The sequence below is a fragment of the Colletotrichum jinshuiense genome, chromosome 5, assembly GCF_051148585.1.
Source record: "Colletotrichum jinshuiense chromosome 5, complete sequence".
Taxonomy (NCBI): Eukaryota; Fungi; Ascomycota; class Sordariomycetes; order Glomerellales; family Glomerellaceae; genus Colletotrichum; species Colletotrichum jinshuiense.
This window is the reverse complement of record NC_139312.1, coordinates 835,154-849,993: the sequence shown is the minus strand read 5'-3', so window position 1 is coordinate 849,993 and position 14,840 is coordinate 835,154. Positions and strand designations below refer to the sequence as shown.

At 54.2% G+C, this 14,840-nt stretch overlaps 4 protein-coding genes across 4 annotated transcripts; 1 reads left to right on the top strand and 3 right to left on the bottom strand.

The window, feature by feature from the left end:
* Nucleotides 1-1,291: 1,291 nt before the first annotated feature.
* Nucleotides 1,292-6,198, top strand: EsH8_V_000224 (serine/threonine-protein kinase; the record flags this gene model as incomplete). The annotated part of the gene is made up of 11 exons (XM_083272740.1): nucleotides 1,292-1,465; nucleotides 1,555-1,689; nucleotides 1,752-1,781; nucleotides 1,836-1,900; nucleotides 1,948-2,389; nucleotides 2,445-2,817; nucleotides 2,886-3,400; nucleotides 3,454-3,945; nucleotides 3,997-4,140; nucleotides 4,196-4,685; nucleotides 4,736-6,198. The coding sequence occupies 11 exons, from the start codon at nucleotides 1,292-1,294 to the stop codon at nucleotides 6,196-6,198; spliced, it is 4,323 nt and encodes a 1,440-aa protein (XP_083125455.1).
* A 594-nt stretch (nucleotides 6,199-6,792) lies between these two features.
* EsH8_V_000223 (DUF952 domain-containing protein) lies at nucleotides 6,793-7,322 on the bottom strand (the record flags this gene model as incomplete). Its single annotated transcript, XM_083272739.1, has 2 exons — nucleotides 6,793-7,032; nucleotides 7,185-7,322. The coding sequence occupies 2 exons, from the start codon at nucleotides 7,320-7,322 to the stop codon at nucleotides 6,793-6,795; spliced, it is 378 nt and encodes a 125-aa protein (XP_083125454.1).
* An 845-nt stretch (nucleotides 7,323-8,167) lies between these two features.
* Nucleotides 8,168-11,178, bottom strand: EsH8_V_000222 (mRNA-binding ubiquitin-specific protease UBP3; the record flags this gene model as incomplete). The annotated part of the gene is made up of 5 exons (XM_083272738.1): nucleotides 8,168-9,193; nucleotides 9,245-9,407; nucleotides 9,460-9,566; nucleotides 9,616-10,557; nucleotides 10,609-11,178. The coding sequence occupies 5 exons, from the start codon at nucleotides 11,176-11,178 to the stop codon at nucleotides 8,168-8,170; spliced, it is 2,808 nt and encodes a 935-aa protein (XP_083125453.1).
* Nucleotides 11,179-12,455: 1,277 nt separating this feature from the next.
* EsH8_V_000221 (DNA repair protein endonuclease SAE2/CtIP C-terminus-domain-containing protein) lies at nucleotides 12,456-14,666 on the bottom strand (the record flags this gene model as incomplete). Its single annotated transcript, XM_083272737.1, has 2 exons — nucleotides 12,456-14,518; nucleotides 14,579-14,666. The coding sequence occupies 2 exons, from the start codon at nucleotides 14,664-14,666 to the stop codon at nucleotides 12,456-12,458; spliced, it is 2,151 nt and encodes a 716-aa protein (XP_083125452.1).
* Between the last annotated feature and the right edge of the window lie 174 nt (nucleotides 14,667-14,840).

Sequence of the window (14,840 nt, the reverse complement as noted above, 5' to 3'; positions counted from 1 at the left end):
CGAGGTGAGGCTGGGCAGAGGTCGTTCTTTTGTTTCCAGTTCAGGTCGGGTGCCTTTAGCGGGCAGCGAGAGCTTCTAGCGCGCCTGGCCACGAAACTAGCGAGTGTGTGCTCAGCGTTTGTTAAGCCACCTCAGCACTCCAGTCTCCAAGCCATCGGACCAGGAGCCCCGGAGGATGCGAGCCCACTCGGCCCCGCTCGCCCCTCATATATCATGGGCTGGTCCATTCACATTATCCCAGCAAGAGGTAAGAGTCTGAGCTTTTAGTGTAGTACAGTAGTGTATCCGTAAAGGCGGCCAATCGATGTTTTTTGGTGCCTGCCATCACACTGCATCGATCGGCTGAGGCGGCCAGGGGGCCCTTCCTCTTTGGGGAGTGATACCTGGACTAGGAATAGTGATAGTGACGGGTGGTGGTAGGTGCATCATTGCCATTGCTGCCCTGCGGCTACCTGACCCTACAGCGAAGTGCCTTGAACCCAAATTGCCTGGACCCAAATGCAATCAGTCGCGCGCGTCAGCAACAGCGAGTCGAGTCGAGCCTCTCGCTCTGGCCCGTGTGTGTAAAAGTAATCTCGCACATCATATCGTAAAATTATTATTTTCTCCCGAGGTCCAGTTGGGTGGTGATTTCTCGTTCTTTTCCCCTCCCGGCGCTCTTACGACATCGCACCTTTGGCCCCCCCCTCGAGCCACGCCCATCCCAATCCGTTCTTTTACTTGACCGAACCCCTCCACCGCCCGACCGGCAGACCGACCAACCGACTGTCGTTGACAACCACAGAAACGTGAAACGAAAGCAAGAGGCGAGCTGAACTCCCCTTCCTACCTGCCTTTGAACCAAGGGGGGATTCAAGTCGGCTGGTCACTATTTGCAAGCTGGGCTGTCGCCTGCAGTGTGTACGGGTATTTCGTCTTTGACAACATTGGGACTGGGCCTGCAGCGCCCACCTTGCGTCCTCTCGCTCGACGCGGTTTCTTTTTCCTCCCCGCCGATGCTCACCGGTATTTCCATGGACTGAGCGACGAACCGAACGAACGAAAACTCGATCCCGATTCGCACCCGACTGGCATGCCGTCCTGCCGCCGGGCAATGTGCAGCGCGCCCTCACCTTTGCCGTAATCGCTGCCTGCCGCTTGGCTCCTCACGACCCTCCCACCCGTCGCTCGTCCACCCGGGAGGCCCAATCCTCCCTCGGGACCACTTCCGCCCTCCGAAGGCTCCTGCGAAACCCTCCAACCCGATCGAAATACAGACGCCTGGTCGTGCCAGGCTGCCCATCCGCCGGCCATGCCCAACCCGTCCCCGCCCTCGTCGGCCTCATCCTCGGTCGAGCGCCAGTACCATGTAAACGGCAGGGCGGCCGTAGTCGCCTCTCGCGAGAGGGCCCCAGGCACACCGCGGAAGGAGAAGCAGGGCCCCAGAGAGAGCTCGGCGCTGCAAGACCCGGGTTTGAAGGACTATGTGCGTATGATTGGCTGCCGGGCACTCCCAGTAGACCTGGCGAAGGAACATTCGTGAGGAACATACGGCTGACGGTTTCTGTAACGCAGCGCTTGGGAGAATGCCTCGGAAAGGGAGCCTTTGGTTCAGTCTACAAGGCTTTTAATTGGGGAACGGGCGAGGCCGTTGCGGTCAAGCAGATCAAGCTCGCAGATCTGCCCAAGAGCGAGCTCCGCATGATCGAGGTACATTTGGCCCCCTCGGGCTTATGCTTCATTGGCGTCTTGCCTCAACTGACAATTTCCAGTCCGAGATCGATCTTCTGAAGAATTTGCATGTGGGTGTTTCTCACTAGCGGGTTTCCGCGGCGCCTCAACTGACAATCTACTAGCACGACAACATTGTCAAGTACATTGGCTTCGTGAAGTCGGCTGACTGTCTCAATATCATTCTGGAGTACGGCAGACCTCCATTCCGCCGGATTATGGCTTACACTGGCGCAGGTACTGCGAGAACGGCTCTCTTCACTCAATATGCAAATCATATGGAAAATTCCCCGAGAATTTGGTCGGCGTCTACATGACACAGGTATTGCAAGGGTTGCACTACCTTCACGATCAGGGTGTCATTCATCGGGACATCAAAGGCGCCAACATTCTCACCACCAAGGACGGAACGGTCAAACTTGCAGACTTTGGGGTTTCGACGAGCACACTCGCAGGCGGACAAGACAAGGAGGCCCAGGTCGTCGGGACACCTTACTGGATGGCACCTGAAATTATCCAACTTTCTGGCGCCAGCTCCGCCTCCGATATTTGGAGTGTGGGTTGCACGGTCATTGAGTTGCTGCAGGGCAAGCCGCCGTACCACAACCTCGCGGCTATGCCTGCACTTTTTGCCATTGTCAATGATGACCATCCGCCACTGCCCGAGGGCATTTCGCCAGTGTGTGCCCCTCTTTTTGTTTGTGGGATTTGACTAGTACTAACACGCCGCCTAGGCCTCTCGGGATTTCTTAATGCAATGCTTCCAAAAAGACCCCAATCTGAGAGTGACCGCAAGAAAACTTTTACGGCACGCGTGGATCGTCGGATGCCGAAGAAGCGACGCACCCGTTTCCAAGGCGCCAGCTAATTTCAGCCAAGCTGTGGAGGAAGTAAAACAGTGGAATAAGGCCCTCAAGTCGTCCGAAAGCTCGCTTAGGGCGTCCGCCGGCTCCGATAGCGGGGTTTTCGGCCTGCAAGGACATCCCGGGTCTAGATACACCGCCAACGAGCCGCTCCGGCCCAGTCTGATCACGCAGCCCAAAGGTCCCTTGGCTCTCGCGAAACCGAGACGAACCCCCGAGGCGTTCAGGTCTCCTGAGCTGGCAAGTGAGTACCGCCCTCTTGCTGGGATTGGTTGTTGAGTGGATGGTGGATGCATACTGACGGGCTGTTAGACGATGATAATTGGGACAACGACTTCGCGACGGCCATCTCCCCAAGCGCGTTGCATTTGCCTCATCTGAAGCCCCAGGACAACTTCGGCGGTCTATTATCTGCCGATAAACTCAAGGCGTTCGCTTCTATAACAGATCCTCGCAACGATTCCGAGAGTTACGATGATGACTTTGAGGGAGAGTTGTTGACCATCAAGGGGCCACGGCAATTCGCCGATTTTGATTTCCAGGAGCAAACAATTCGCCCCGTGTCCCGGAAGAAGAGCGACAAGTACGCAGAACCGATGAAGCAGTCCCAATCACCTCCGAAATCAAGCCCGCGAAAGACCGGTCACTCTAGAAACCCCTCTCGTCCCAAATCCCCAAACAAACCGCAGCTTGGCCGCAGCAAGTTTGAAATTCCTGCTCCTTTAGATTTTGCATACAGAGAGCAAAACACCGAGGACTATTCAGATCTGTTCCTTGACAATGATGCTGATTTCAATGACTCCGAACTAAATCCCTTCGTCAAAAAAGTATGTTAGGAGTCCGGTTTCTGTCGTCACATTCACTGTGCTAACGTAAATAGGCCGATTCCCCCCAACTTTTTCATCCTTCAGATCTTACGAGCTTACCTCGTTCAACGCAATCACCGGTGCCAGCGGGCTCAAGACGGCCACCAAGCGCAAAGCTACGTCCTTCTGTGCTACCGGATCGGCCAATGCGAAGAACTAGGTCGTCGATCGAGATCCAGAAGTTTGCTGAGGACGAAGGTGATGAGGACTTTTCTGACATTTTCGGTCCTGAGGATGCGGTGACAGAAAGAGAAGAAAGTGACAGGGGATCGGAGGATGGCGGCCTCATGGTGCTATCCAAATACTCGAATAACTCGTGGCTGGGCGACGACGAAGACGAATATGACCCCTTTGCCTCTATGGACCCGGGATGGGACGAAATGGATTTGGAAGCAAACATTGCCAGGGATAGACACGCCAGGTTAGCAGGGAAGGTGGAAGAGCTTGTGCGGTCTCTGAAAACATCGGAAGGCGAGGAGAAACTGTGCGAGCTCTCTGAGGATCTTGTAAGATGGCTTGTTTCCGCCCCCAAAAAACCCATTCGCTAACCATCACAGCTTGCTCTGCTATGGGAGAACAGCGAGATCAAAGATCTAATCCTCAGTGCCCATGGCTTGCTGCCAATTTTGGAAATTCTGGAACCATGCACGGTCAAGAGCAGGCAACAGATGATTCTGTCACTTTTGAAGGTCGTCAACACTGTATGTTGTCTTCTTGATCCCGATTGTAGTTTGCAGGCTGTTGACGTCTTTTTAGATTATTTTGGACGATGTCGAGATTCAGGAGAACCTTTGCTTCGTCGGCGGCATTCCGATTATTACCAAATTTTCGGCCCGCCAGTACTCAAACGAAATCAGACTGGAAGCAGCTGCTTTTGTCCGCCAAATGTACCAGACCTCTACGTTGACCCTGCAGATGTTCGTTAGTGCGGGTGGTTTGAATGTGCTCGTTGAGTTCCTGGACGAGGACTTCGACGATGCCCGCGACCTTGTCCTGATCGGCGTGAACGGCATTTGGAACGTCTTCGAGCTTCAGGGACCTACCCCAAAGAACGATTTCTGCAGAATCTTCTCAAGAAGCAAAATTCTGTATCCGCTTGCTCTAGTGCTTCACAGAGTACTTGACGAAGAGGGCGAAGACGATCTTTCCGAGCTCATTGAGGGCCGGATCGTGAACATTTTCTACCTTTTCTCTCAGGCCGAAAACTACGTCAAGGAGGTTGTTGCCGACCGGCAGGTGTTGAAGAGTAAGGCAGATATTGCACACGATGGAGCCTATTTGCTGACATCTGAACAGGCGTTCTGAAAGACTTGCGACGAATGACACCAAACCACCAGATTACAATGCTAAAGTTCATCAAGAACCTTTCAATGCTGTCCACGACGATAGAAACGCTCCATACAGCTGATGCGATTGACTTCTTGATTGACGTCCTTGGCTACAGTATGAAGAAGGGGCACAACCACTTCCGAGAGATCTCGAACCAGGTTTTGAACACCTTGTTCAACCTCTGTCGCCTGAGCAAGGAGCGACAAGAAGACGCCGCTGTCGGTGGCATCATCCCCTTACTTATGAAGATTATGCAAACCGATCGACCGCCAAAGGAGTTTGCCTTGCCTATCCTCTGCGACATGGCTCATTCGGGAAGCAAGGGCCGCAGATACCTGTGGCAGAACAAGGGACTCGACTTTTACGTTTCTCTATTGGCGGACCAATACTGGCAAGTCACGGCTCTGGATGCTATCTTTATTTGGCTTCAAGAGGAAACAGCAAAGGTTGAGAACCACCTTCTCGATGGAAAGTTTACAGACGCAATTGTGTCCTGTTTCCACACAAACAAACTTAACTCCTTTGACGCCAACCTTCTGGAGCCTCTCTTGAAGCTTCTGCGGTTGAGCCCTTCGATCTCAGGCTCGCTCGCGAAGCCGGAAATGTTCGCCGGCATTGGCCAGAGACTTGGCCACAAAAAGGCTGTTGTGAGACTTAACCTGCTGCGTTTGGTCCGCAACATCTTGGACGCATGTGAGCCAGGAATGCTGGGTATGGGCAACGGCAGCAGCTCCCTGAACGTCAAGCAAGTCAGATCTCTGTTCGATGCCATCCAAATGCTGGCAGAGAAGGACACTGCCGTGCTGGTTCGCAACCTCGCGTCCGAGTTGGTGAAGTCGCACAATGAGAGTGAGCTTTATGACATGCCCCCGGACAGAAAGGGGTCTTCCGGTTCGGTAGCATCCAGGCGTTCGGGATCAGGACCTAGGCGGAAGTCTTCCTACACACCACCTGGCCTTCACCATGCCATGTCGATGCCAGCGACACCAACACAATCGCAGTCGCGCCACCACCGACTGTCTCAGATTCCGCCCGGGTCGGGTGGCGCTTTTATTGAGGTTGCCGCAAGTCCACGACGGACTGCTGTACAGGAGCGCGAGGCCCTTCTTTACCGCCCCCGCAGCAGAGACGGCGCCACGAGCATTCCTAGACGCGTGAGCGGTGAGATGGCAGCAGGCATGCCGGCCGCGCCATCTTCCGGCAAGAGCCGACTGCCTCGTCACTCATTTGCGAGACCCAGCAGTGCATCTGGGCAACCCCCTTTGGTTAGATCCGAGAGTTCCTTATCGAACAAGGAAAACGTTAGCAGGAACACTTCGGCTGTATCAGCCCCTGCGGCATCGCCTGCGGCATCACCTGCTCTTCCGACTAGCATGGCCAACAAGCGGCGAAGCAGGCCTCCAAGTTCGGATGTCAAGTGGTCATCATAGTTGGAACGAGCCACCTACTACTCCATTTTAGCCTTTAGGCTTCATTCTCCTTTGTCTTTTTGCATGTGCGAGTCAAATTCTCGCAGGGTTGGGAATTGACATCGCGGGGAAGCATGTCTTCTACAGCCTCAAAATGAATGCCTTCCTTGGGATAGAGATTTGTTTTCTTGATTGGTAGATCTTTGCGTGATGGCTTGGGAGGGAAAAAGGGAAAGATGGCGGGCTGGGGTATGATTTATCACGTTGCACGTTTTGAAATGAGATGAGGCGGTCATGATTTCTTCATGTGGCGAGGAGATGCAGAAGGCAACTAAGCTTCGCCTCTGCCCTTTGCTTTGCGGAGAGCAGATTCGAAGGGAGCTTGCGAGGTCGCCCGCATCACAAGAAACATTCTCGCTTTTGCAAGACGGGCATTAGAAACATTATATAGCAAGCAATTGCACCTATCTTGGCGGCACATCACCGCCCAAGTTTCTAAGCCCGATCATTAATCTCACCACCTCTCTCCTTGTCTCTTTCAGTGTCGGATCCCACAATCACATCTCCGCCGTTCTGTGATATGTTACCACAACAACATCAAGAGAGCACCCCTGTTCACGCGAGCCAGGCATCGCCCTTGAGCACCTCACTCCAAACCTGCCCGTCTTCCTTGACGAAGCCCCTGGCGTCCTCGACGTCGGCCACGCCAAAGTTGCGGCCGTACAGGTGCGGGAAGCAGCCCCCGCCCGAGGGGAGGTCGTCCCACTGGATCTCCTTGTCCAGGCGGGCGTAAGGCAGCTTGAGGAGCCAGAGGCGCGAGGCCGACGAGAAAAAGCGGTCTGCGGTTCCTAGGACCTGTGGGAGGGGGACGGATGTTAAAAAATAACCAGAAGAAGCGACGAGATGGGGAGGGCGCGGGTTCGAATTCCTTTTTTTATATGTAGGCATTTACAAAGGAAAACAAAGAGAGGATGTGGGTGGCAATGTTCCGTCTGGTGTTGGCATACCTGCTCAGCGGTGCTCAAGTGGATGAAGCCGTCGTTGCGGTCGAGGTCGGAGAGGGGGTACTCGGCCGGCAGCGGCGAGGGCGGCGCCTCGGGGACGATTTTGTATAGGTATGCGGGTGGCTGCGACGGCGCGGGCATTTTCGGGGAGGCCGGGGGCGGGGGCGGTTTAGGTGGGTTTGTTGGTGTTTTTGTTTTTCTTTATATTTCTGAGGTTTGTTTTCTATTGCAGGAGAAATCTTGCCGGAGACAGATAGAGGCGGAGGGGGGCGAAGAACACGTTAGGTTGCGTATTACGAGTTTGTCAACTTTTGTGAGGTTTTGTGTGACTCTCTCACTCACTCACTCCCTCACCTCTTCGAACGTAACCCCACTTTCTTCGCTCTGGGAAACCTTGACGCGGGGCTTACAAACACCCGCCAACGGCTTATTTCAATCTTCCACGTCATGTCACATCGCACCACAGTAGAGAGACGGAATCATCATCAATGGTTTTTAATTTTTACAAAGACATTCTAGTCCATGTCCTATCATTGAATCTTCCTCTCACTTCGGCTCGTACCTCCTCCCAAATTTGGCCGATCGCGGGGGTCCAAAGTCACGCTCGTCTCCCCTTCCCCCCTTTTCCCCCGGATCCTCCCCCTTCCCACTCCAGTCCAGATCACCGATAGTCATAAGAAGCTTCCACCGCATCTGCAGATGACCTTTAACTTTTCTCCTCTCGCCGAAATGTTGAAATTCTGCAACCAGACCGCTCGAGTGTAGTCAAATTAGATCGAGAATACCGTGGCACCGTAGCGGCCCCCCTTTATCTCTCTTGCGTCGCTGCATAGACTTCAAAAATTGGTCGACAAGGCTGCTCCGAGTCTCGTCGGGTGTCAAGCGCCACCATCTCTCCATGCTCATCCCCACGCGCCGTCACACCTCTGGAGGAATCACCCTGCGCCTTTTTCTGTCGATCTCTGATGCCGTACTGCCCCGGTCCTTCAGACTCGCTGGTAGAATAGCAGATAGGCAACCTTGTTGTCCTTGATGTTATCCTTGGCCTGCTTGCCCTTGGGTATCGCACTGTTACCGTTGGCGATGGCGCTCCATTTTTTCTCGCCACCCTTGTCTCCACCCTTGGTAGAGGTGGTGACCTCCTTCCACTCGTCACCTTCATCCTCATCGTTCATGGCACCGAATCGGTTGGTCGATGCGTCCTTTGAGGGGCCCTGCCGACCGGTTTCCTTCACGGCCTCTTCCGCGCCGGCTTCGGCCACGTCTTCGCTGCGAACCCGCCGGATGACAGTATCATCAAGTCGAATCCACTCGTTTTCGTCTTGCCGTCTTACGTCCACCGTGTAGTGGCCGCCGTTAGCTTGCTTACCGTGGTGGTAGACAACGCCGATCAGCCTATACTTGGGCATGCTCACACCCTCGGCAACGAGAGCATTGCGTCTTCTCTTCGAAAGCACCTCGACCGGAAGCTGCAAGTCAAGCGGGTAGCCGACCTTCTTTCCAATCTTGGTTGTTCCCTCAGTGTCGAACTTGAAGCGCTTGAGATGAAGAATAAGAATCGGGGGTAGTGTTTCGATCAGGGTTTGCTTCGTCATGGGAGCGGCATCGCCCTGGAGTCTCTCAGGCACTGTCAAGCCCTTGATAGCGTCGACAACATTGTGAATGTATGGAGCACCAATATCAAGCTGGAGCGACTGGAAGGGTTCTGTAGTGACCGAGTCCTTCACACCGGGGCGACGGAGCTCTGAACGATACTGTCCACTGAACAGTCGGGTAATAGGTGTCGTTGAGCTGGCTCCAGAAGAACGCGTCTCAACGGCTCGCTGCCTAGATCCGACCTCAAACCATCCGTCCGCACCATCGTTGGAATCGACGACGCTGGCAGAAGATGTTGGTCGCGCGTCAGCAAGCCCGCTTGACGAGCCACCTGCAGACATGACCTGGGCACACTCTTCGTCGATGGCATTCAGAATGAGTCCGAGGAACTCCTGAGCATCTTGCTGGTGTCCGCGCTGCAAAGACTGTCAGCTGTGTAAATCGACAAGGGATCAGAGTTAACATACTCTCATGCTTGCAAACGCTGGGAGGGGCTGGATGGCCTTGTAAACAAATTCGGGAATAAATGATTCGCCATATTGCTCCAGCTGTTCATTCTTGAGTTTTCGGCGGAGTTTCTCCGCCGAGTCAGTTGCATCAATGACGCGAAACTCTCTCATGAACATGATCCTTTTGTTATGTTAGTTGTCAGATGTTACTGGTTGGGATAACTGCGACTCACATGGCATCTATAACGGGCGTGTCACTCTTGAACTTGTGGACGGCCCTCTTGCTGACCTGATCCAAAAAGTTGTAGAATGGTGCGCAGAAGAGAAGAACTTGTAGAACCTGAGCATGTTAGCCATGTATCTCAACGACATCGGCAAAAGATACTGACTGAGTTCATATAACACATGTTGCCGGTGTTGATCAGGCCTCTAGGCTCGATGAACTGGACCTTGGCAGGATTGCTGACACGGAAGTCCTGGATAGCGGCAGCCAGGGAGTTTGCACTCCCCGTAGAAACACTTGGAGGGGCACCATTAACCACCCCATCCCCATTTGTGGCTGCGCTGTCAGCCACCACTGAAGCAACAGGACCGTTGGCGGTCGGCTGAGCTTTGGGGGCAGCCGATACAGCACCGGCGAAAAGACCGCTCCACGTCTTCGGGGCCGCCTTGGCGGGAGCCGCTGGCTGAGCCTCGCCATTCTCCTGTCCCGCGCTAGTGGCATCCGTTGCTTCGGACACTTCTGCAGGCTTCGCATCTTGTGTGACAGGCTGCTTCGACTCTTCGGTAGATTTGCTGACGCTTGCTGGTTTCGCCTGCTTAGGGCTGCTCTTGGGAAGAGCTGGAACGACAGGAACCACAGGAACAGCAGGGCGGGATGTGGAAACGTTCGAGCTGCTGGTAGTAGGTCTCGCGCTCTCCTTAGTGGCCTCGGAAGCAGAACGGTCTGAAGCGGGCAGGTTTGAGGTGGTTGCCTTGGGGCTACCCATGTTTGAGACACTGGTAGCTGACCTGTCACTCTCCTTAGGGGTATCAGAAGCCATAGAGTCTGCCCTCAGTGTGGCACTCTCCGAGTCGGTGTCCTTGGAGTTCCAGAAAACGGTTTTCTTGGAATCGCTCTTCGCTGCTGTGCTGTCCGTTTCTGTGCTCGCTTCCTTCGCGCCAGCCTTGGCGGATAGTTGGGCTGCTGAGGCATTTGTCTCCAACGATCCCTCGTGCTGTCCTACGGGCAATGTCAGGTCCTGTGCACTCGCGCTCAAGAGCCTCCTCCGCCGTCTCGACTTTGGAGCTCTCCTCGGGAACGGCGTTTGGTCGGGTGGCGTCCATGGAAGCTTGGTGGTCTTAGCGAAAGGACAGATATAGCTAGGATTTGATGTACTTACCGGTGCCCGGAACTCCTTGACCTCCCTGGGGAGCTGTGGACTCTGTGGGACAGGCATCGAAGGCTGGAAGGGTTCGGCGAAAGGCGTGACGACCGAGGATGAAACAACTGAAGGCGTAACAACTGGCGGTTCCGGAGTGGGTTCAACAGGCTGAGGTGGAGGCGGAGGCGGCGACTGGACAGGCATGACAGTGGGTACGGGAGGCGGTTGATAGGGCGTCGACAAGGCGGGAGACGGCTGAGGCGGTTGGGCGTACGGCTGGGGAACGCTGACGCCGGCCATGGGAACATATTGTGGCATTGCCTGAGGTGAACGGCCGTAAGGCTGCTGCTGCTGGTAGTGCATGTAGCCAGTGGGTATACCGCCGTTCTGGTATTGATGCGGCAACTGATGGTAGTACGGCGCCGCAGCGTAGGGGTTCATGTAGTTGGGATACATGGGCATGTGTTGCTGGTATTGCTGGTATTGCGCATATGATGGCTGTTGCGGCATGCGCCGTCTGTTGCCTCCTCCAGGACCACCGCCCATATCAACTCCGCCAGCAACTCCTGGCCCTCCACCTCCCGGCATGGCTTGCCCAGCCGGCAGATGACGATTGTTCATCCTGCCGGCTTGGGAGTTGTGTATTTGCAGTGATCGTCCACGGCTGGGACTAACACTGCCTGGGATCTGCGACTTTCTTCGACACGGTTGCCGGCGCGTTCGCAATGGAGCGTCGACAGATTGGACGGCGGGGGGTTCGTTTGTTGATTGCCGCGCGCTGTTTGGTCGCGTGGGAGGCACAAGGGCAAAGCTTCCAAACTCTCGAGGTCGTGAGTCGCCTTGGGGTCGTCGTCAAAACCGGAAAAGGATGAAAATGCCCTCACTCAAATATCGAACAGGGCTAGGCTATCGCTCTTCAGTAAAAAACCACGCAGGGGCGAGGGTCTGGCTGCGGAGAAGGCGGCGACGGTGAAGGGTCGACGACTGGGACAGGGCGACGACTATTAAGCTGTGCGGTTGCTTCCAATGGAGATGACAAAAAATTAAGCCGCGCGCGGGAAAGGTTGAACTGGAGCTAGTGGGCAGCGGGCTCCGGGCTTTGTTGGCGCAATACGTTTGCCTGAGCCGAAGCCTTGTGCACTGATCGCAATACGATCCCTGCGGGACGACACTGGGTCCCTTCTTCCGTAATTTGCCCGAAATCGGCCCCACCTTATAGAGTCTGACCCGTCACGTTCAAAGGTGAGCTCGGTCAAGTTCATTGAATATCTATCTCAACAGCAACAGACTGTATCACTTACATCCCTTTAACTCTGGCTACCAGATATCCTAGAAGTTCTTTTTTGTGGGTTTGTTTCAGTGTCATGCCATCTTTTGAAATAAAAGGCTCTCCGAGAAGACTACGATCAGCCCTATGTCTTTTTCCCTTCGTTACCAAAGACCGAGACATCTGGCTAAGACAACAAGCATGCATCCGCTGCCGGCTGGTCCCCGGAGGGGTCCATAGACCTAGTCTCCATAGGTCCCTTTTCGTTGGTTACCTACAAGTATAGTAAACCACGCCAGTTGGCACCGCTACCGACCTACCAATACAGGATGTGTGTTCGGAGCCTCGTCAAGTCTGTGGTGAACAATGCTGCATCTGTTGACATCTTAGCGGTTTTCCTTCGTTTTAGAAAGCGATTGTACACAGCGAGTCGTGAAGGGAAAGGGCCGTGCCAATTCCATTAATTGACCTCTTATGCCGTCCAATCCATGAACTTTATCTAGCTACGATCTCTTTAGTTATCAGCTGCATCTCCCAAAACTGGCACCTGTCATAGAAATCCCATACACGCTTCAGCTATGCAAACACGACAACGACTTCATTCATCTCTAAACACCCAACGCCCTCCCCCTCTCATAGCCTCCTGGTACCTTTCTTGGACTAACTGCTTTTCTCTCTTCTCAGCCTCGACCTTCTCAGCTTCCACCTCCTGCGTCGTCGGAAAATCGGCGTTCCAAAACCCAGGAGGGGAGGATCTTCGGGCGTATCGGTGGCGATGTTTGCCCAACTCATTGGCAAGTTGCCATGTCTTCGCCTCCACCCAGAGCTCTTCCTTTTCTGCCTTGGACATGCCCCAAACTGTGTTGATTCTGTCGCCAAGGTAATCTTCAAATAGCTTGTTGTCCGACGCAGGAGTGCGTTCGACGTTGTTCCTTTGAGCGAGAGCCATGGCACGGAATTGTTTACCACAGCAATTCATGTCCGTACAACCCGGCAAGCAAGCCCTGTCGTCTTTGCCCCTGACTACTTCTGAATACGCGTAGTCCGAACCGCCATTGAACCTCGGATTCACTTTGAAATCCTCAAGGCGAAAAGATGCGACGGGTTTGGATCGAAGTGATGCCCTGATTGGGGTCAGTGATGTTCCCGCCCCGGCACGGCTTTCGCCCAGCCCACGCTCCGAGCTATGTTCTACAGTCTCGTCGTGCTCTTTCCTGCTAGCAGTAGACTCTTTCAGTTTGTCCCGACGCTCTTTGTTAAACGGCAACTCTCGTCGCCGTGGAAAGTGAGGTCCATCGTCCGCTATTCGACTCACATCACGAAGGCGTGGCGCTGACCGTACTATGGCAGGTGCCTGCTCCGGAGATGGCATATTCAAGAGCGTGCTCAAGCGGCCGGCAGGCTGTGGAGTAAGAAACTGCCCTCCCGCCGGCTCTCCACGACCAGTCCTCTTATAGACGAGACCATCCTCGGCTAGGTTTCCTATACCTTGAGCGAGCCCTCTCTTTGTCGATTTTTCTACAGTCTTCAACTCATATGGGCGCACAGGACGAGCGTTAGGGTTGACGGGCGTCAAAACTGCAGGTGGTTCGAATATTCTTGGAGTCGGCGTAGTGGCATCATCAGGTCTGACAAAGACAGTATCGGTTGTTTTTGCTCTCTCAGTATTCACCTGCCATGGCGTGGCAATGGGGTTTGGTCGCGTTCTATTCTTTCTCGGCGTGCTGAGTTTCTGACCAACCTCATCCAGATCCATGCTCTCTTGTTGAAGCTGGCTGGTGAGACCGCCTGCAGAAAGATTGGAGCTCTCGATCTTGACTTTGCGTCGTCCTGGCTCATCCGCGGAGGAGTCACCTGCATGCTTTCTTTTGCCAACAAACCGCTCTGATACAATGACGGGCCCGTCAGATGAAGGTTCTGGTTTAACGCGAACCTCGGTAGTCGTATTGGCATTTGGTTTTAGTGGCGGAAGAGTGAGCGCGTCGGCATCATTGCTGCCCTCTGTCGTCTCCCCTTCTGTTGAGTCTGTCGGTGGGAGATCCTGGGTCTCGTCGCCTGTTGGTGACGCAGTTGTTGGTTCGGCAGAAGCACGTGCAAGAATCCCCGCAGTACTGCGTACCGCTGCCGTGCCAGCTCCAGGGTCTGACGCAAAGCTCAGAGCTAGGAGAGTGTGAGGCCTGTTTGAATCTGAAGGTGCTTCTGCCGGGTGTATGCTATCTTCGAACTTCCCACGTTTTTGCTCAATGTGTTTGATCTTTGCTTCCAAACTTGTCGCGTATTCTTCCCACTTTTTGTTTTCATCCCTCCTCTTGTTGAACTCCACTTTCAGGATTTTGAAGTTCTGGTCCAGCGCGTTGTACTTTCGGCGAAGCTTCTGACTCTCACGTAACATCTGCTCCAATTCACTTCCTTTTTCAGGAGTTACAGCCGACATGGACTCGGTGGTGGTGGCTTGGTCATGCGTAGTATATGTCGGGCGAGGGGTATCCCTTGACGGTTCAATGCTTCGGGTTTGTTGGTGGAACTGTAGCAGCTTCGTCCTTAGCTTCCGGTTTTCCTCCTCCAGACGATCTACTTCGGCAGACCGGGATCTCAATATCTCGAGCTCCTCGCCCAGTGATACATGTGATCGGCCGTCCTCCTTCAGCCTTTGCTCGACCTCTGTTTACCAAGGCTAGCATCGATACTTCATTACGTCAGGGTCGGTCTTATTGCACGTACCGTTCTCCAACTCCTTGCTAATGGTTTCGCGTAATACGTTGAAGGCATCTTGGATCGCCACTCGGGCCTCAGGCGACCAGCTCTCCATGGTGTCTGAGAAGAGCTTGGTTTCGTCAAGAATACATAGGTTTGGACATTGATGCGCGGCCAATTGTGCCTGAGGGGCTTGACGTGTTGCATCACGCTTGGACGCGCTTTCCCAGAAGCGCGTCGTGCCAAGAACTCAAGCGCGGGCGCCACATCACGTGCATGTGCATTTGGT